The 19,994-nt window shown below is 50.6% G+C and overlaps 2 protein-coding genes across 9 annotated transcripts in view; one reads left to right on the top strand and one right to left on the bottom strand.

The window, feature by feature from the left end:
* EIPR1 (EARP complex and GARP complex interacting protein 1) overlaps positions 1–8,606 on the bottom strand; it is a 122,675-nt gene extending 114,069 nt beyond the window's left edge. For all 6 annotated transcript variants that reach the window (XM_081529277.1, XM_081529309.1, XM_081529288.1 and 3 more), the window contains exons 1-2: positions 8,423–8,606; positions 679–762 (exon numbers count right to left, since the gene is read on the bottom strand). In XM_081529277.1, coding sequence (XP_081385403.1) covers positions 679–762; positions 8,423–8,464 — 126 coding nt within the window. In that variant the 5' untranslated portion in view covers positions 8,465–8,606. The remainder of the gene's footprint in view (positions 1–678; positions 763–8,422) is intronic.
* Positions 8,607–11,745: 3,139 nt separating this feature from the next.
* TRAPPC12 (trafficking protein particle complex subunit 12) overlaps positions 11,746–19,994 on the top strand; it is a 37,815-nt gene continuing 29,566 nt past the window's right edge. Inside the window, exons 1-4 of one of the 3 annotated variants that reach the window (XM_081529266.1) lie at positions 11,800–11,881; positions 12,501–12,641; positions 15,599–15,680; positions 18,584–19,798. In XM_081529266.1, the coding sequence (XP_081385392.1) occupies positions 18,590–19,798 (1,209 nt within the window). In that variant the 5' untranslated portion in view covers positions 11,800–11,881; positions 12,501–12,641; positions 15,599–15,680; positions 18,584–18,589. Of the gene's footprint in view, positions 11,882–12,500; positions 12,642–15,598; positions 15,681–18,583; positions 19,799–19,994 lie in introns of all 3 variants that reach the window. The other 2 variants (XM_081529258.1, XM_081529247.1) reach the window with 2 other exon arrangements.

Raw genomic sequence — 19,994 nt, 5'->3', positions numbered from 1 at the left:
GATGTCCACCCCCCGGGGGCAGGGTGACAGAGGCGGGCCGCGCCACATGGCACGGCCTCGCGTACGCTCCCCCAGGGTCAAGGCAGGTGAGTCTCCGCAACATCCCCGCACCTGCACCCACGGCTCTGCCGCCGCTGGAGGACAAGGAAGATGAAGTCCGGCGAGGTAGGTCCATTTGTTCAAGGCCAGACATCTGAGGCCTGACCTCGTGAGAACCCAACATTCTTCCTGCCCTAGAGACACAGGCCACACCCTGTGTCTCTCCCTGGGTTGACTAGTGGTGACGGCCAAGACGTTGAGACAGGATTATGGCCTCGTCCAGCCTCAGCTAGAGAGTGCCGTGAGCCATCAAACCGGCTGTCCACTGGCCAGGGTCAAAGGGGTGACACTGACCACGTGCTCTGGTGCCCTGGTACCCTGGTACCCTCGACCACCTGCATGGTGACCCCGATGCACCCACAAAACACTACATTACAGCTGCAATGATACACAGAATAAGTTTAAATTATTCTCATCCAGTCGTTACATAAAGTTGGCTATGTAAATCCCAATGAAAGCTTTGCTTTGTTTGCGTGGCATTAATTCTCAAGTGCTGCTTGAAAAATCAAGAACAAAATGGCTATAAAACCAAGAACAGGCTTGGTAATTAACATGTATACATTTGTCAGAAACAGTTACCTGATTATCATACTTGAGAGACTGCGTCCCAACCAAAAACCGAATGGCGTCTGTCTCTGCGGTCTGAGGCGTCAGGGCCCGGGCCTGCAGGGGGAAGGAGAGGGCACATGTGGATGAAGGCGGACGGGACAGACCACGCAGGCAGCGGCCGCCTCCACCGCTGCTGCGGGAGCACCTGGGACGGGGGGTCCGCGAGGCAGCTCAGAAACGTGCGGGGGAGCCCTCGACTCCTGTACAACCTGTGACCCAACTGCGCTTCCAAAGAATCTGGAAACAACTGTAATTGGACACAAAAATTAAAGAATTAAGATATAAATCATTTTTAACAAAATTATTGAACAGTCATAAACTGGGTGAACAAACTATTCTTCAATAACAGAGCAGAAGATGGCTCCCACTGACGGCGGAGCAGGTGGTTTGAGCCAAGTCTCCTGCAGAGCCAACTGGAAAAAGTCAATCCAAAACCCTGAGCTTGTTCCAAGGCTTCAGGAAGCTGCCACAGGCGTGAACTGCAAGGTCCAGCAGAGCAAGAAGCTGGGGGGCGCTGACCACCTGCCCACGTTCACCTGGGCTAAAGGCTTCGCTCCTGTCTCCTGAGACTTCTGGAAGTCCTGTAAGGGCAGGAAGGAGCGTGAAGAGCAGAAACCGTCTTCAGTGAAACATGGAGATGTCCACAATCCAAAAGCACCCGGAGGATGAAGCCTCCGAGGTGGGGAAGGTCGGCGCTGCGAGAAGATGCTGAGGAAGACGCTGGCGGCCACGCCCCACGCCAAGGGGGGACCGTGCCAGGAACCGCCAGAGGGGGCAGCCAGAAGAGGGGTCCCCCACACACCAGGGCGAGGATGAGAGCAGGGCGGGGGACCTGCTGCCATCTCAGGAGGCGGCTGGAGCTCCGTGGGGCAGAGCTGGGGGCTGCCCTGGGGGCCCCTTGGGGAAAGAAGAGCTGCAAAACCCGGAGCCACGAGCACCTGTCAGCCTGGGCCATGCTGGGCCGCTTCCACCTACAGAGCCCCCAGTGCAGGAGGACTTGGCACCGGAGCTCAGCAAGGAGGACCAGAGGGAGGACCGGAGGGAGACAAGGGGAAAAGGCTTCAGGAGGTGCAGACGCCAGGCGGACGGGCCACGGCAGGGCCAGAACCCACGACCAGACACAGGTAAGTCCTATAAAGTCAGCCTACAAAACGGGGGGCAAGGGCGCCTGACCACGGCCACCTTGGCCAGTTGCTCTTCACTGTGGTGATAGAAACGCAAGAATGTAGGCACCGGCTCAAAAGCACGCAGGACAAGGGAGCGGAAACTCCGGGGAGAGAAACCCGGCACGTGAGCACCACTGGTGAGCGAGGCGTTTCCGGGGAAGGCAGGACACACAGCGAGGCGCTGAACCTAAAGCTCACGCTGCTCCCAAGCAAAACTCCCGAACTGCCGGCTAGCCACGGCAGAGAGCCCTACTTGAATCAGCAGTCAACAAAACATCCTGTAACTAGAAAAACGAGAAACCTGAGTGAAGGCTTGGCAAAAGACTGTGATGAACTGTCGGGAGTCCCGACAGAAGACAGGAGAGCGGGACAAAGCCGAGAATCCTCAGGTGCCATGGTGTCCGGTCACCAGGTCACGTCCGGGAGGTGAGAGCAGGCGGGTCAAGACTAGAGGAAACACCTTCTGAAGCGCTGAGAGAGATTACTCTCACCAGATAAGGTGGAAAGGAAATATTTAGGATCTGCTGATTTTAACCAGACTTGCAGTAACTGACTTAAATGACTCGAAAGCACTGCTTCTTTAAAATTTTTTAAATACACAAAAAAGAACGAAAACCATGAACACAACTAAAAGTGCTGCAGAAAGACGAACGTGCTCAGCACCTTCTCATTTCAGTGGCCGCTCTACACTGCTCTTCTGCCTTTTATCGGCACAGCAGTGCCTCATTTCACCCTCCAGACATCATCACCTTCAGCCACTGGTCAATGTCTCGCTGTATCTTCCTGCCGACTACGCCAGATGTCTCTCTGTCCACACTGTTTGCTGAACACGGTAGGCAAGGCGCGAGCGGGGAAGCTGGGAGAACCCTCGAGGAGCCGTGGGAGCTGCAGACACGTTTACTCTCCCGATGGGGGCCGCAGCCGTAGCAGCGGACACGCTGTCTTCCCTCCTCTCGGGGCTGACCCGGCGGACACAGACGTAACGCAGCTTCAGGGGCTTTTCAGTGGAGCTTATACACGCTTACAGAGCAGACGTGGCCGTGGCCGAGGGGGTACACGGTGATGCACATGCACAGCGCTGTGAGTGATCCCGGCTGTTACCGAACCATGGATCTGGAAAACGCTGGGCAAGAGCGAGAGGCCGAGAGGGTCTGGCCACCACCCTCTTGGCTAATTTGCTCCTTCCCCACATTCTATCTCCTCAGGGTCTCTTGCCTCACAATCTGCACACAGTCCATTTTTGTGATATTTCCTTGGTGAGTAACGCTGACCCTTGAATGGACATCCTGCAACAGCAGTAGATGCTACAACAAACAGTTACGTCCTCAATACACAGCAAAGTCAATGCCAGCTGTCACCTGAAGTCACATTTCAGTCCTTGCCCTCGTGGGGCTAGAAGGGCCACCCACCACACGTAGAGTGACTTTATCTCCATGGCCAAGTCCAGTCCACCGGCTGTCTTTGTGAGCTTGCAGGAAAGCCTCCACAGGTTTTATTAAGGACGTGCAAACCCCCCACAGGCGCTGGGCCCTCCCCTTCAAAGAGGGAATGTTTGTGGCATTCACAGCCCACACACATGATTCCAAATGTTTTCACAATGTCCTAAATCTGTGAGAGAATTCAGAGGTTAGTAGCACATCACAGGACAGAGCCTTTACAGTACATTGTCCTAAATCTACATCACAGCACACAGCCTTTACAGCACACTGTTCCACTAAATGAACATCACAGGACACAGCCTTTACAGCACACTGTTCTACTAAACCTACATCACAGGACACAGCCTTTACAGTGTTTCTCCACACAGGGAGAGATCCAGTTTCCGAAGGTAAGGACACAGCCTTTACCATATACCTCTGCACCGGGAGCCGTCCAATTTAAGGACACAGCCCTAAAAGGCATCAGGAGGAAGGTCCGCGGACGCCATGGAATCTTCTAACTGAGCTGCCCGTATCTTTCTCTGTGCCCTTCCCAAACCGAGTATCTGCTGCTCTGCTCTCAGCTGTCTCCGTCGTTCTAGGAGCGGAGCAGGGGTCCCTTTATCAGTTTTATTTCTGTCAACTCCCGCTGCCAGCACATCAGCCCAGATTTGCATCCGCCTCACCCAGACGGGCGGGGCCTTCACCAGCTCGGGCCCCTTCGGGGTCTTACCCGCTTTGCCTGCTGCCATCCCTAGACTTTCCCAAGCCTGCCGCCAGGGAGGGGGCCGTCAAAGAGCCAGAAGAGGCGGACGGGGCGTTCTTCAGAACGGTGCCCCGCGTGCTGCTGCAAGATGCCCGTGATCTTCCGGAGGCTCCTCTGCCTGCCGGGCCAGAGCAGAGGCTGAGAGCGCGATGTCGGCCAAGCCCGGCACGGCGCTGCTCTCCTGGTCATCGCCCAGGCCCTCCTGTACTGTCTGCGCTTCACCCGCCCCTGGGCGTCCTCTTTGGCTGTCTGCAGGCCCAGAGGACCCTCGGGGCTCTGCGGGTGAGGGTTCGCTGCAGGCCATGACCCAGCCCTACACTCCGCACTGTGGTTGCACTTTCTCTTTTTCTCCGCCGGGGCTGGTCCTGAGTCTGGCTGTTCACCCTGCTGTCCCACCGCTCCTCGCTGTGCACACTGTTCGCTGAACCCAGGGCAGGCAGGGCGCCAGCGGGGAGCCTGCAGGAAAACTCCAGGAGCCGTAAGAACTGCGGACGTGCTGATTCTCTCCTGTTTGGTGTAGCAGCAGCGGCAGCAGAAACGCTGTGTTCCCTCGGGGCTGAGCCAGCGGACACGGTCGTCAGGCAGCCTCAGACGTGGCCACGGCCAGGTGGGGACATTGAGATGAGCAGAGCTATAAGTTATCTCTACTGTCACAGAACCACGTAGTTAGAAAGCGTGGGGCAGGAGAGCCTGACCACCACCACCTTGGCTAATTTGCTCTTTACCCACACGCAGTAATTGCTCTTCAGATTCAAGAAAGCCAGGGCCCAAAGAGCTGTGTAAAGAAGTGTGACAATCAGCTACTTCTTTTAAGATAAGAAAAGATATTCAAATAAAATACTTGATGCCCAAGGCAAGAATCCACTCCACTGATTTGTCCAAAGTCCCAGTAAACAACATTTTAGTTACCTCAAAGATCCAATACTGAAGATCAAAACCTCTGGGTTATTTGGGAGATTACTCCCAGAGATCAGAAAGTTACTAAGAAGCCCTGGAAGGAGATGCACGCTTTAGGGAGCACAAGGTCAGGGCAGCTTCTCTCCTCCACGGCTCCCTCTAGACGCACCCACGAGGGCACCCTGTTGTTGAGGAGAAGGCAGCTTCACTTGCTGGTTAAGGGGCTTTGAAGTTGGTTTGGGTTTAAAGCCCACCTAGGCCAGAATCCCTATCACTTACTAGTTAAGAGGACTCCAACCACAGGAAAAATAACATCTAACAATATGACTGATGAGAGAATTAAATAAAATATATGTGCAATGTTAAGCAGAGTGCTCAAGACACAGCTCCATTCTAAACTGCTCTCTAAGGCACCAGTCTTGAGTGATAGAGTACGTGTGTGAAAGTCGCTCAGTCGTGTCCGACTCTTTGCAACCCCACGGACTAAACAGTCCGTGGAATTCTCCAAGCCAGAATACTGGGGTGGGTAGCCTTTCCCTTCTCCAGGGGATCTTCCCAACCCAGGGATCAAACCCAGGTCTCCCACATTGCAGGCGGAGTGTTTACCGGCTGAGCCACAAGGGAAGCCCTGTGTAATAGAGCCAGCTGTCAAGCCCAACAGTTCCTGACTCACAGAGCACTGAGATACTGCCTTGTGTAGAATTCACCTGTAAGAATTCTGTTTCATTATAATAATCAGAATACATTTACTGAATGCTAAATTCACCAGACTTGAAAAGGTCAGTTTTCATTCCAATCCCAAAGAAAGGCAGTGTCAAAGAATGCTCGAACTAACGCACAGTTGCACTCATCTCACACGCTAGCAAAGTAATGCTCAAAATTCCCCAAGCCAGGCTTCAACACTATGTGAACCGAGAACTTCCAGATGTTCAAGCTGGATATAGAAAAGGCAGAGGAACGAGAGATCAAATTGCCAACATCTGGTGGATCATAGAAAAAGCAAGAGAATTACAGAAAAACATCTGCTTTATTGACTATGCCAAAGCCTTTGACTGTGTGGATCACAATAAACTGTGGAAAATTCTTCAAAAGTTGGGAATACCAGACTACCTTACCCACCTCCTGAGAAATCTGTATGCAGGTCAAGAAGCAACAGTTCAAATCAGACATGGAAAAATGGAGGGTTCCAAATAGGGAAAGGAGTATGTCAAGGCTGTATATTGCCACTCTGCTTACTTAACTTATGTGCAGAGTACATCACGTGAAATGCCGGGCTGGATGAAGCATGAGCTGGAATCAAGATTGTCGGAACAAATATCAATAACCTCAGATATGCAGATGACACCACCCTTATGGCAGAACGCAAAGAGAAACTAAAGAGTCTTTGATGAAAGTGAAAGAGGAGAGTGGAAAAGCTGGCTTAAAGCTCAACATTCAAAAACCTAAGATCATGGCATCCCATCCCATCACTTCATGGCAAACAGATGGGGAAACAATGGAAACAGTGACAGACTTTATTTTCTTGGGCTCCAAAATCACTGCAGATGGTGACTGCAGCCATGAAATTCAAAGACACTTGCTCCTTGGAAGGAAAGCTGTGACCAACCTAGACAGCATATTGAAAAGCAGAAACATTACTTTGCCAACAAAGGTCCATCTAGTCAAGGCTATGTTTTTTCCAGTAGTCATGTATGGATGTGAGAGTTGGACGGTGAAGAAAGCTGAGCGCAGAAGAATTGATGCTTTTGAAGTGTGGTGTTGGAGAAGACTCTTGAGAGTCCCTTGGACTGCAAGGAGATCCAACCAGTCCATCCTAAAGGAGATCAATCCTGGGTGTTCATTGGAAGGACTGATGTTGAAGCTGAAACTCCAATACTTTGGCCACCTGATGTGAAGAGTTGACTCATTGGAAAAGACCCTGATGCTGGGAAAGACTGAAATTGGGAGGAGAAGGGGACGACAGAGGATGAGATGTTTGGATGGCATCACTGACTCAATGGACATGAGTTTGAGTCAACTCCGGGAGTTGGTGATGGACAGGGAGGCCTGGCGTGCTTCGGTTCATGGGGTCACAAAGAGTTGGACACGACTGAGCAACTGAACTGAACTAACTAACTGAATTGAATGCTTGCTTATTATTTGCCAGCCACTGTTCTAGGTGCTTAAATCAAATGTATTAATTCATTTAAGTTCAGAACAGCCACAAAGGTAGATGCTCATTTTCAGGAAATCGAGGCCCAAAGTCACTCAGTAAGTGTTGGAGCCAGGAACACTCCTGAGGAGTTTCAGTGTCCAGGTTTTCAGTGACTAACACTGCTGCTTCTCTTTCTGTATGTTTCTTGAAAGCAGAAACCATTTATATTTTTAGCACACATTTGATGCATACAATTGAGTTATCAGATACTTCATACGGCAAGGAACTGTGTTTTTATTTCTCTGTCACTGTCCGTCAGTGCCTCAAACAGGCTCACAAAAGCCATTTGAATAAATAGAAACCAGATCTGAGCTGTCGGGGGCCAGGCTCAATGCAGTCTACCTCCCCTTCCAGCTCATCCCTTCCTCCACAGCCCTCTTCCTTCACCCTGTCCACACAGGCTCTCTTGCTGTCCTTCTAAACTACCACGTGCATCCCCACTGCATTGCTACACTGGGTGGGTCCACTCACTTTAGTCACTCGCTGAGCATTGACTGGAAACAAGGACTGGAGAATACAGAAGGAGAAGGAAATAGAACAGCAGTGGGAAAACAGATGCAGTCCCAGCAATCGGTGGTTCAGCTAACAGGATGGTAAGTAAGTAAGTGAGTAAGTGAAAGTCGCTCAGTCGTGTCTGACTCTGCAACCGTATGGATTGTAGCCCCCCAGGCTCCTCTGTCCATGGGATTCTCCAGGCAAGTATACTGGAGCGGGTTGCCATGCCCTTCTCCAAGGGATCTTCCCAACCCAGGGATCGAACCCCAGGTCTCCCGCATTGCAGGCAGATTCTTTACCATCTGAGCCACCAGGGAAGAGTCAAGGATGGTATCAGAGCTCATTTCCAAGGTTTGGTCACTGTGCTGTGCCTGGGGCCACAGGAAGGTGAGAACATTAGGGGAAACTCGGTGAAGGGGACATAAGAACTCCCCCCGCATCTTGGCAACTTTTAGTGTAAATTTAAACTCTGTGTCCAAGTTAAAACAGTAACAGTAATACAGATAGAGCGCCTGCCTCCAAGAACAGCAAGGCTCTCGGAAATGTACACAAGCAATTACAGCAAAGCGAGCGGTGAGTCAGGTCACCAGGAACGTCGGGGGCGGCAGGCAGGCGGCGGGGACTCCCACGGCCGGGGGTCGCGGGCCGGGCCGCCACGCCCCTCGGGTGTCACGCGGGCCCTTGGCTGGTCCAGGATGACCGCGGCCTTTGGCCCCCCGAGGCCTCCCCGCAGTGACCTCGGCGGCACCGGGCGCCGCGAGGCCGTCCCGGGACCCACCTGGAACTCCAGGCCGTAGATCACGGGCGCGTCGTCCTCCATGCTGCGGCAGCACCCTCGTTGAAGGCGGGTCCCCTGTGCCGGCGCGCCCCAGCACAGCTCCCATTCAGGCACTCCAGCCCCGGCGGCGCCGCGCGGCGACCCTTTCTGAGCTACCGCGGCTCCCGTAGGGCTCACTTCCTGTGTTTTACGGACGCGTCATCAACGCGCTCCCCGGCGGCGGCGGCGGCGGCCGATGACGGCAGCGCCGAGCTCCTGCGCATGCGCACTCGACCCCATCCGGGCTCTCCGCGGCCGGTAGGACCGGAAGAGGAGGGCCTGGTGGGGACGCCAGCCGCCGGGGTTGGGCGTGCCGGACTCGCAGTTGGAGGGCCCCGAGCGGGCTAAAGCCCGGAACCCCCGCAGCTCCGCCGCCCTGCGGTTCTCCTAGGGCTCTGACGCGGTCGTGGGACGGCTGGGCGCCCGGACGCGTTCTACAGGCTCTGTCAAGTCCTCTCCGGCCCACCAGCCAAGGCGGCATCTCAGTCTTTACAAACGACCGCTGCTCGTTTCGGGGACGTTGAGGGGCACAGAGGTGTTCAGTGGAGGGCTCGGGCTGGCAGACATGGGTGGGCTGGTCCCAGGAGCCTTAGGGTCAGAGGCCGGGCTCGTTCATGTCTGCAGGCGCCCGGCCTTGTGCGTGCCGCGGCCAAGGGGTCGCACTGTGCTGGCGTGGTAAGTGACGCCTGACGTTTATTTGCCTCTGAAGGGAGTCTGGTGTACAGAGTCTGGCGTCCTTGGATCTCCAAGGACTGTCAACGCTGCAGAGCTTTGCCTCCGTCCAGGAATCCGCCAAAGCGCCTGCCTTGACGTTTGGCAGTGCCCTTGGCAGACAGGAGTGACATTGCATGTAACCCCAGAATGCCGTAGAGACATTCTTCAGTGTCCTGGTTCCATAGGGTCTAGGGCCATGCACAGTGTCTCCATCAGTGTGACCATTTCACTTTCCTCTCATCACCCCTTAATCTCTGTTTCAGGTAAGGAGGTCCGGGATAGGTATATGAAAAGATGCTCAGGCTCACTAATCATCAAGGAAGTGCAAGTTAACCACAGTGAGCCGCCACCTCACATGATTAAAATGGCCATCATCAAAAAGTTAAAAGATAAGCAGCACTGGCAGGATTGGAGAAAAGGGAATCTTTGTCCACTGTTGGTGAGAATTTAAGTTGATATATCAACCATGGAAAACAGTATGGGAGGTCCTCCAAAAATTAAAAATAGGACTGCCAAATGATCCTGAAATCCCAGTTCCTTGATCCAGCCTAAATGAACTCACTATCTTGAAGCGGTAGCTTCACTCTATGTTCACTGCAGGGTTAGTTGCAGCAGCCAAGATACAGAAACAACCAAAGTGTCCATCCAAAGCTGGATGGAAAAATGTGTGTGTGTGCGTGTGTGTGTGTGAGCGCGCGCACGTGCGCTCACCCGCGTTACCAACCAAGGGACCACTACCCAGTCATCATAGAGGCCAATACTGTGACATCAGCTTTTGAGGAAAGAATGAGGTTTATTGTAAGGTTGACCAGCAAGGAAATGGGAGACAGGTCTCAGATCTGTCTCCCCATCCAAGATTCAGGGTGAAATTTAAGGGGTTAGGGGAATTTCAAACTTGGGAACTGATTATCCAGTCTCAAGTCAGTCTGCTGGAAGCCAGATTTTCCTTATTGAAAGAGTTCTTGCCTTGTAAAGGGCTCCAGTGACATGTTAGTTTTCTGAAGGTTCTTCATTTGAACGTCATTGTGGAATCGTGGGTTCCTCTTTTGTACCTGTGTAGTGCTCTCTGTAAAGTAAAGTAACTCAAGATTTGGTTAATCAATCATTCTATTTAAGGAGGAAAACTATTTTAAGCTGGTCAATGTTTTTTTACATGCTTTTTAATATATAATGGAATATTATTCAGCCTTTAAAAAGGAAGAAAATTTTAAAACTTTAAATAAAATTTAAACCAGAAGGGAGCCTTGTCATTTGTGACATGAATGAACCTAGAAGACATTGTGTTACGTGAAATAAGCCAGATACAGAGAAACAAATATGGCATGATTCCATTTACAGATGTAATCAAAAAAGAAAGTTGAAATCGTTGTAAAAGTAGAATGGTGGTTACCAGAGGTTGAGGATTGGGAGAAAGGGAAGCTATTGAGCAAATAATACAAACTTTCAATGATAAGATTAATAAGTTCTGAAGGCATAGTTCGGAGAAGGCAGCGGCACCCCACTCCAGTACTCTTGCCTGGAAAATCTCGTGGACGGAGGAGCCTATTAGGCTGCAGTCTATGGGGTCGCTAGGGGTCAGACGCGACTGAGCGGCTTCACTTTCACTTTTCACTTTCATGCATTGGAGAAGGAAATGGCAGCCCACTCCAGTATTCTTGCCTGGAGAATCCCAGGGACGGGGGAGCCCGGTGGGGTGCCGTCTATGGGGTCGCACAGAGTCGGACACGACTGAAGCGACTTAGCAGCAGCAGCAGCAGAAGGCATAGTTAATAATAATGTATCCTATACTTGCGATTTGCATAGAGTAGATTTTAAATGTTTTCACCACAAACAAAAAATGAGTAAGGTGATGGATAAGAGCATTAGTTCCATTGTGGCCATCTCACAATGTATACATACATCAGAACATCACTTGCACACCTTAAATACATACGACTTTTATTTGTCAAAATAAATAAAAATATTTTAAATCACTGAAGAAGGAAATGGTTGGGTGTGACCTGGGTCAGCTGTGCTCCAGCGCCTGGCGCCGAGGCTGAGACCAGCTGGGTGATGAACCGGGATATCTCCAAGGTGACAGCGGAAGTCAAGAAAGCAGAGGCTCAGACGCGGGCACCCTCTTAAGCGGCTCCGCTTGCCTGAGATTGAGTTGTGGCGCTAAAGCATTCAGGATCTTCATACAGCTGGATTAATTCTACCCAGCTATCATTGGTATTATTATTACCATTTTTATCCTTAATGTGATTACACAAGTACTACAGATGGACGTATTCTCAATAAGAAAAGTTAAAAACACGTATAGGCACAAAGACACATCTCTGAAAATAAGTGTTTCAAGGGTGCACTGGCCATGAACTTACAAAAAGCGTAGCCATTTCCCTCCCAGCGGCTCTCTGCCACAGGTATAGCTACAGCTACCTCCCTCCGGTCCGCCCCCTCGCTCCCTCCCCCTCGCTCCCTCCCCCTCGCTCCCTCCCCCTCGCTCCCTCCCCCTCGCTCCCTCCCCCTCGCTCCCTCCCCCTAGGCCCCACCCACCACGGCCGGAACCGGAACCACCCCGGCCTTCGGCTCCTGCATCGGGCATGCGCGGGAGCAGGCATGCGCGGGAGCAGGCGCGCGCAGGCGCAGACGCCGCGGGAGGCGGGGAGTCTGGTCCCGGCTTCCCGGCTTCCTCCTGCTTCTCCCGGACCCGGGTCACAGCCGCAGGTGACCCTTCCCCCAACCCTGGGGGGGCGGGGGGCGGGGGGCGCGTGAGGACAGGGCTCGGACTGTGGAGAGGGGTTCGTGCCTTCTCAAGCTTCAGCCCCTGGGGTGGGAGGGTCTCCTCCCGGGTCTCACCTTCCCTGGAGTCTCTCCTCCCAGAGGGTCTCTCCTGCCCCTTGGTCTCTCTTCCCGGGGGGGGAGGGTGTCTCTCCTCCCAAGGGGGTCTCTCCCCCCAAGTCTCCCCTCCCCCTCGGTCTCTCCTGCCTGGGGTCTCTCCTCTGGTGGTCTCTCCCCCCAGGTCTCCCCTCTCCTTGGTCCCTCCTGCCCGGGGATCTCTCATCCCAGGGCTCCCCTCCCCCTGGTCTCTCCTGCCCGGGGGTCCCTCCTCCCGGGGTTCTCTCCTCCCCGGGGACTCGTCTCTGTCCCGCCTCCCTCCGGGCCCAGGATGGTCCTGAGGGTCCGGAGCGCCGGCCTTGGGTGCGTGCCCTTTGCAGGGGCGGCCGTTGGCTCCACACCCCTGGAGCGGCCCCCACACTGGGCGCCGAAAGCTCAGGAGGGTCTGCGCCCCAGGGCTCAGCTGTAGTACTCAGTGACTCGTTCCTCCTGGCCTCCTATTCTGTAGATGGACGTTTACAGTAACCCGCCCAAGCGGACTCTGTAGTGAGGACAGAACGCAATGGTCTGTGTAAAGGCCTCTCAATCTCTACGTGAAAGCTGGCTGACGCTTTCCAGAGCATCATGCAGGACAGAGCTGACTGGCGGAGTATGTACACTGAGAAGAATTGAAAACGTGGAGCATAAGGCTCAAAGAAGCGCTCTAGATACGCTTGTTTTTCTCACCTAGTCCACAAGAGTTTAAGCCCAATGAAGCATTTCCTTGGACTTGCATCTCACACCTTCTTATGGCTACTGGGAAACATCATATTTAAATACCTGTTTCTTGTTGCAAATGCAGGAGGCTGCACTGTATGGCAGTGAGTTCAGCTCTCTGTGTAATGGCCCGGGGGGAAGTACAGACGCTTGCAAATAAAGTAATGCAGTCACCAGTCCTCACGTTTTGTGATCTGTAACAGGATCTTCACTTTTCCAGGACAGCGTGTTACCACTCTGCTTCATCATTAAAATGATAATTACTAGTTCCTGTGCATCCGTTGCTATTTAATCTTCATTATCCCAATCTTCAGATGAGGAAACAGAGACTAAAGGATTAAGTCATTTTCAGAGGTCACTTTACTTGGTAGTGAGGCCAAGATTCAAGCAGTCATTCCAGGCTCTCCCTGCCTTACCCACTGCTCTCAATCTTGACCTGTGTCAGCAGCCTTACAAGTACAGCAGAGGCAGAAAAACCTATGTAGGAATCTGTCTGCATCAGTTGACAGCATCAGGCAAATCACTTGACCTCTGCTTTGTGATGGAGCTTATGCTTTGTAAGTTGTCCTAAGGCTTAAATATGATAATGCATGTAAAATGCTTGATCTGTGGTGAGTGTTCTCTCCATAGGGGCCTTTCCAGTTGTATACTAATTAGATTCCTACCTCATGGCACAGTTTTTTCATGGAAATATGGTTTACATTATTGCAATCTGGTGAAAGATTTGTAATTGCAGTCTTATGTCCATAAAAGGAGCCTAAAGAGCAGTAGTTTTCATTGTTCTTAGTGAATTTAAATCACTTGAAAATATTTTAAGGCATTAATTAAGCTCATGTGCAAAGAACTCAACTGGACAAAGAGAAAGTCTGATTTCTTTGCTAGCATTTTGATGCTGGATGTAAGCTTAAAACCACGTCTGTGGTTTTATGATGTGTGTTGGTTGGTCCATCATGTCTGACTCTGCGACCAGGGACTGTAGCCCTCCAGCTCCTCTGTCCGTGGGATTCTCCAGGCAACAGCACTGGAGTGGGTTGCCATGCCCTCCCCCAGGGGATCCTCCCAACTCAGGGATCGAACCGGTGTGTCTCATGTCTCCTGCACTGGCAGGTGTGTTCTTCACCGCTAGTGCCGTGTGGGCATTTATTAAATCAATGGTGGGAGAAGCGATTTATATCTCATGCAAATCAAGGAGAGATACATGTGCTTTTCTGTTTTTGAAGTCTGAAATGTAAAGCCCACACGTAACAGAGACAGAAAACACAAACTCAAGTGCAGACTTGGCTTCTGGCGCCACAATTGCTGACGGCTTAGACCCATGCGCCGCCCCCCATCAACCCTTTCCTCGAGGCCTCTTCCAGCCCGCTCCCAGTCCAACTGTGCATTATTATCACCTTGGTTTTCTGTTTGTATTCCTAAAATAATATATAGTTTAGTTTTCTTGTTTGAACTTTAGGTAGAAAGTCATCATACTGTTTATTTTTCTACCCATTCGGTGTGCAGAATTAGATTTGTGAGGTCCAAACATTGAAGCATAGGATGGCTCGTTCATTTTCCCTGCAGTTTGAGTATTCTGCTGTTTCTTTATTGCGGTATCTATGGGCAGTGGTTGTTTCCAGGGCTTAAATCTTTGGGAAAAGGGCAGTATTTTGTTTGGACTTCCTGTTTATAGTATTCATGGTCACAGCTTACGGTGTCCCTGTGCAGGAGTTCCTCCATGACACACAAGTGATGGGACCATATTTGTCCGAGCCAGGACTCTTGAGATTGAAAAGAGGTGCTTATTACTGTGACCATTGGCACAATGTGGAATCATCCGAATAAAATCAAATTGTACAGCTGTCTAAGTCACAGGACAAATGCTAGTGAAATGTGTATCCCTCTCACCTTGTTCAGATCTTTGTTGAGGATACTTTTCTGTTGGGTCATTTATAACCCTGTTGATTTGTAGGAATATTTAATACCTTGATATTAACAAATGTAACAATATCAAGCGTAGGTGACTGTGTTGAACAGGCAGAATACTTACCCACACCACTACCGGGTGTGTAAGTCGGTAGATGCACTTAGCCAGACAGTTCACGAAGACGCGTACTCTCCACAACGCCCCCCACGTGTTCACTTTTAATAATACGAATGAGCTCTCACACATACAGCGGGAGGCATGTACAGGAATATTCATAGCAGCACTGTTTGTATTCAAAAACGTAACACCTCAAGACGAATAGATATATCAGGACTTACCCTGGCAGTGCAGTGGTTAAAACGCTGTGCTCCCAATACACGGGGCACAGGTTCGATCCCTGGTCAGGGAACTGAGATTCCACATGCCACATGACGTGGCCAAAAAAAAAAAGAACGGATACTAGGTTGTGGAACCATCACACAATAGAGCACCATCAGCAAAAACGAGGAATCACAGCTTCATGCTGCTTACAGGAATGAGTCTCAAGCTTAAAAGCAGAGGAGAAATTAAAGTAAAAAGCAAAAGTCTAACATGTTGTTTGAGGAAATAACACGTGGGAAGTGAAAAAAGAACAATGGTATGACAGGTCTCAGAATGTTAGGTCTGAAAAGGGAGTTAGGATGTATTATATCAGCCACAGGTTACAAATGTTATATCACTCAGTGTTTGATACAAATAGTTTATAGAAAATTTGCCTTCAGCAGAGTCAGAGAGAGTGACAAGAACCTTCTAAGGTTTTCTAGTGAAAGAAGTCGCAAGACTGAGGTGGGGCTGTCGCTACTGCCCACTTCCCCCTAGATCCCTCTCTTTTTCGTGGCAGGGGGTGAGAGGGGGTGGCATGTGTGTGGCAGTTAACCTAGTTTCCTCTGTCATTTCATGGACTGCAGGGACACGCCTCAGACCCAGTGGCACCCAGCTGATACCAGTTACTGATTGGCAAGACTTTTCGGCCCCACACTTCAACCTCTGGTAATGGTTTCTAACTAAGATGTAGTTTCTATTTTGAAATTATGGTAAATAATTTAATTTTTACCCTGGGTTGGGCATCATCTGTGTAGAAGGTATCACTAGAAAAGAGGTGGACTTTACTTTTCAAAGTCAGATTGGAATAGAAACAGTTACTGAAGAGAATCAAAATATTGTTACAGATTGAGTGTTCCTTTTTTCTTGGCTTGCTTTCTTTCAGATGGTGTTTTTTTAAAAAATATAGTTTAAGTGAGTTGGTAAACACGGAATTGCTCGTCAGGGAGTTTTATTCTTTGCCAAGCTATTCAGAAAGGCTCACTTCAGTTCAGTCACTCAGTCGTGTCCGACTATTTGTGACACCATGGACCGCAGCACGCCAGGCCTCCCTGTCCATCACCAACTCCCAGAGCTTGCTCAAACTCATGTCCATCAAGTCGGTGATGCCATCCAACCATCTCATCCTCTATCCCCTTCTCTTCCCGCCTTCAATCTTTTCCAGAATCAGGGTCTTTTCAGTTGAGTCATCCTTCACATCAGGTGGCCAAAGTATTGGAGTTTCAGCTTCAGCATCAGTCCTTCCAATGAATACTCAGGATTGATCTCCTTGCTGTCCAAGGGACTCTCAAGAGTGTTCTCCAACACCACAGTTCAAAATCATCAATTCATCGGCGCTCAGCTTTCCTTATAGTCCAACTCTCACATCCATACATGACTACTGGAAAAACCATAGTTTTGACTAGACATACGTTTGTTGGCAAAGAAACGTCTCTGCTTTTTAATATACTGTCTAGGTTGGTCATACCTTTTCTTCCAAGGAGCAAGCATCTTTTAATTTCATGGCTGCAGTCACCATCTGCAGTGATTTTGGAGTCCCCCCAAAATAGTCTGTCACTGTTTCCATTGTTTCCCCATCAATTTGCCATGAAGCGATGGGATCAGATGCCATGATCTTAATTTTCTGAAAGTTGAGTTTTAAGCCAACTTTTTCACTCTCCTCTTTCACTTTCATCAAGAGGCTCTTTAGTTCTTCTTCACTTTCTGCCATAAGGGTGGTGTCATCTGCATATCTGAGGTTATTGATATTTCTCCCAGCAATCTTGATTCCAACTTGTACTTCATCCAGCCCAGCATTTCTCATGATGTACTCTGCATTTAAGTTGAGTAAGCAGGATGACAATATACAGCCTTGATATACTCCTTTCCCAATTTGGAACCAGTCTGTTGTTCCATGTTCAGTTCTAACTGTTGCTTCCTGACCTGCATAGAGATTTCTCAGAAGGCAGGTCAGGTGGTCTGGTATTCCCCTTTCTTGAAGAATTTTCCGTAGTTTGTTGTGATCCACACAGTCAAAGCCTTTGGCATAGTCAATAAAGCAGAAATAGATGCTTTTCTGGAATTCTCTTGCTTTTTTGATGAGCCAGCGGATGTTGGCAATTTGATCTCTGGTTTCTCTTCCTTTTCTAAATCCATCTTAAACATCTACGAGTTCATGGTTCACATACTGTTGAAGCCTGGCTTGGAGAATTTTGAGCATTACTTTGCTAGCATGTGAGATGAGTGCAATTGTGCAGTAGTTTGAGCATTCTTTGGCATTGCCTTTCCTTGGGATTGGAATTTAAACTGACCTTTTCCAGTCCTGTGGCCACTGCTAAATTTTCCAAATTTGTTGGCATATAGAGTGCAGCACTTACACAGCATCATCTTTTAGGCTCTGAAATAGCTCAACTGGAATTCATCACCTCTACTAGCTTTGTTCATAGTGATGCTTTCTAAGGCCCACTTGACTTCACATTTCAAGATGTCTGGCTCTAGGTGAATGATCACACCATCGTGATTATCTGGGTCATGAAGATCTTTTTTATATAGTTCTTCTGTGTATTCTTGCCACTTCTTCTTAGTATCTTCTGCTTCTGTTAGGTCCATACCATTTTTGTCCTTTATTGAGCCCAAATATTTCATCTTTGCATGAAATATTCCCTTGGTATCTCTAATTTTTTGAAGAGATCTCTAGTCTTCCCCATTCTATTGTTTTCCTCTATTTCTCTGCATTGATCACTGAGGAAGGCTTTCTTAATCTCTCTTTGCTATTCTTTGGAACTCTGCATTCAAATGGGTATATCTTTCCTTTTCTCCTTTGTCTTTAGCTTCTCTTCTTTTTTCAGCTATTTGTAAGGCCTCCTCAGACAACCATTTTGCCTTTTTGCATCTCTTTTTCTTGGGGATAGTGTTGATCACTGCCTGCTGTAAAATGTCATGAACCTCTGTCCATAGTTCTTCAGGCCCTCTGCCTATCAGACCTAATCCCTTGAATCTATCTGTTACTTCCACCGTATGATCGTAAGGGATTTGATTTAGGTCATACCTGAATGGTCTAGTGGTTTTCCCTGTTTTCTTCAAGTTAAGTCTGAATTTGGCAATAAGGAGTCCATGATCTGAGCCATAGTCAGCTCCTTGTCTTGTTTTTGCTGACTGTATAGAGCTTCTCCACCTCTGGCTACAAAGAATATAATCAGTCTGATTTCAGTATTGACCATCTGGTGATGTCCATGTGTAGAGTCTTCTCTTGTGTTGTTGGAAGAGGGTGTTTGAGAAAGGTTGCATTCCCTAATCAATAAGTAAGTGTCTCATAAATTCCCCAAAACTGTCAATTGTAAAAATCTTTGCCTACTTCACAGGTCAGATTTTGAAAAATCGTAGCTTTAGTCCGGGGTTCTGTAATTGTTGCTGAAGTGGTTGCTTCTTGCCGTAAGGATCCAATCTACATAATGATGGGTTAGTGAGGAGTCTTCTCTTACTGCATTGCCCTGTGGGAAGTAGTTCAAGGCCATCTACAATTTCAATAAGACAAAGCCATTCTAATACCGAGATATAAGCTGCTGAGGTTGACGTGCCTTTGTCTGTTTCAGGTGGCCATGGAGAATGCTGAAGGTGCCGGCCAGCGCGTGGCCGAGCAGAGCGTGCCCGCCCAGGGGCCAGCCCAGAGCATCGCTCCACAGGGGCCCCAGGGGGGTCAGGGCCAGCTTCTTTACCACGAGGAAACCATCGATCTCGGCGGAGACGAATTCGAGTCCGGGGACTCAAATAATTTTGCGGATAAGCTCGATGAGCCCCTGATGGAGAGCGTCCTCATCTCCGACTCCCCAAACAACAGCGAGGATGACGCGGGTGACCTGGGGTGTCTGCAGGATGTGGGGGAGTCCGCCGAGGGCAGCGGTGACCACAGCCTGGGGCCCGGCGCAGAAGAGGACGCGCTGGGCTCTCTGAGTGACGACGGTGAGAGTGATCGTGGGGACACGCCTCAGGACGTCTCGGACATGACCCCTGACAGCAGAGCGTCGTTGAAAGAGGACCCTGAGCAAGACGACGTGAAAGACCCGCCTGCTTTTGAACACAGGGGTGCAGAGGACTCGGGCCCAGGGGCTGAGAGGGTGCCCGCAGCAGGGCCGCCCTCAGGAGCGTCCCCCCGGCAGCCAGCCCCCAAGGACGAGCTGGTGCCCGTGTGCACCATCTTCAGCCAGCCGCCCACCGGCGCCCAGCCCCCAGCCCTGCGTGACGGCTTCGAGTCCCAGATGGTGAAATCTCCCAGCTTCAGCAGTGCCAGCGAGGCTGCCCCCAGGACCCCACCGCAGGTGGTCCAGCCGAGCCCCAGCCTGAGCAAGTTCTTTGGCGATCCGACCAGCAGCAGCTCCTTGGCCTCAGACTTCTTTGATTCCTTCACCACCTCCACCTTCATCTCCGTCAGTAACCCCAACGCCAGCCCTTCCATTTCGGAAAGCCTGTCTTCACTCGCCGCTACCCCGGTGGGAGGAAGCTCACCAGGTTCCGCGGACGCTGCCTCCCCCCCAGGGGTGGAGAGGTCAGGGTCGGGTGTCTCCACGGTTCCTCTGGAGATCTCTCAGTCCCCAAAGCCGTTCTCACAGATCCAGGCTGTGTTTGCCGGCAGCGAGGACCCCTTTGCCACTGCCCTGAGCATGAGCGAGATGGACCGGAGAAGCGACGCCTGGATCCCCGGGGAGGCGACCAGGAGCGTGCTGATCTCAGTCGCCACCCAGCAGTACGGCACGGTGTTCGTGGACAAGGAGGACCTCACGATGCCCGGCCTCAAGTTCGACAACATCCAGGTGAGGGCGGGGGGACTTCAGCGCGCTCGTGGGCTGCTGGGTGTGCTCAGCGAGACTGGAAGCTCCCCGGGCACATCTCCTTGCTTCCCACCTGTTGCTGTTTCATGTCTGTACGTACGGAAAAGGCCTGTCGACCTTTAAACACCCTGATTTTTTCAACAATTCCCAAGATTCTGATCTTGACAGTGTTTGCTAC

The sequence above is a fragment of the Giraffa tippelskirchi genome, chromosome 1 (genome assembly GCF_054371585.1).
Source record: "Giraffa tippelskirchi isolate mGirTip1 chromosome 1, T2T-mGirTip1v1.2.pri, whole genome shotgun sequence".
Lineage (NCBI taxonomy): Eukaryota > Metazoa > Chordata > Mammalia > Artiodactyla > Giraffidae > Giraffa > Giraffa tippelskirchi.
The sequence above is the reverse complement of the archived record's forward strand: the minus strand, read 5'-3'. Positions and strand labels throughout refer to the sequence as shown.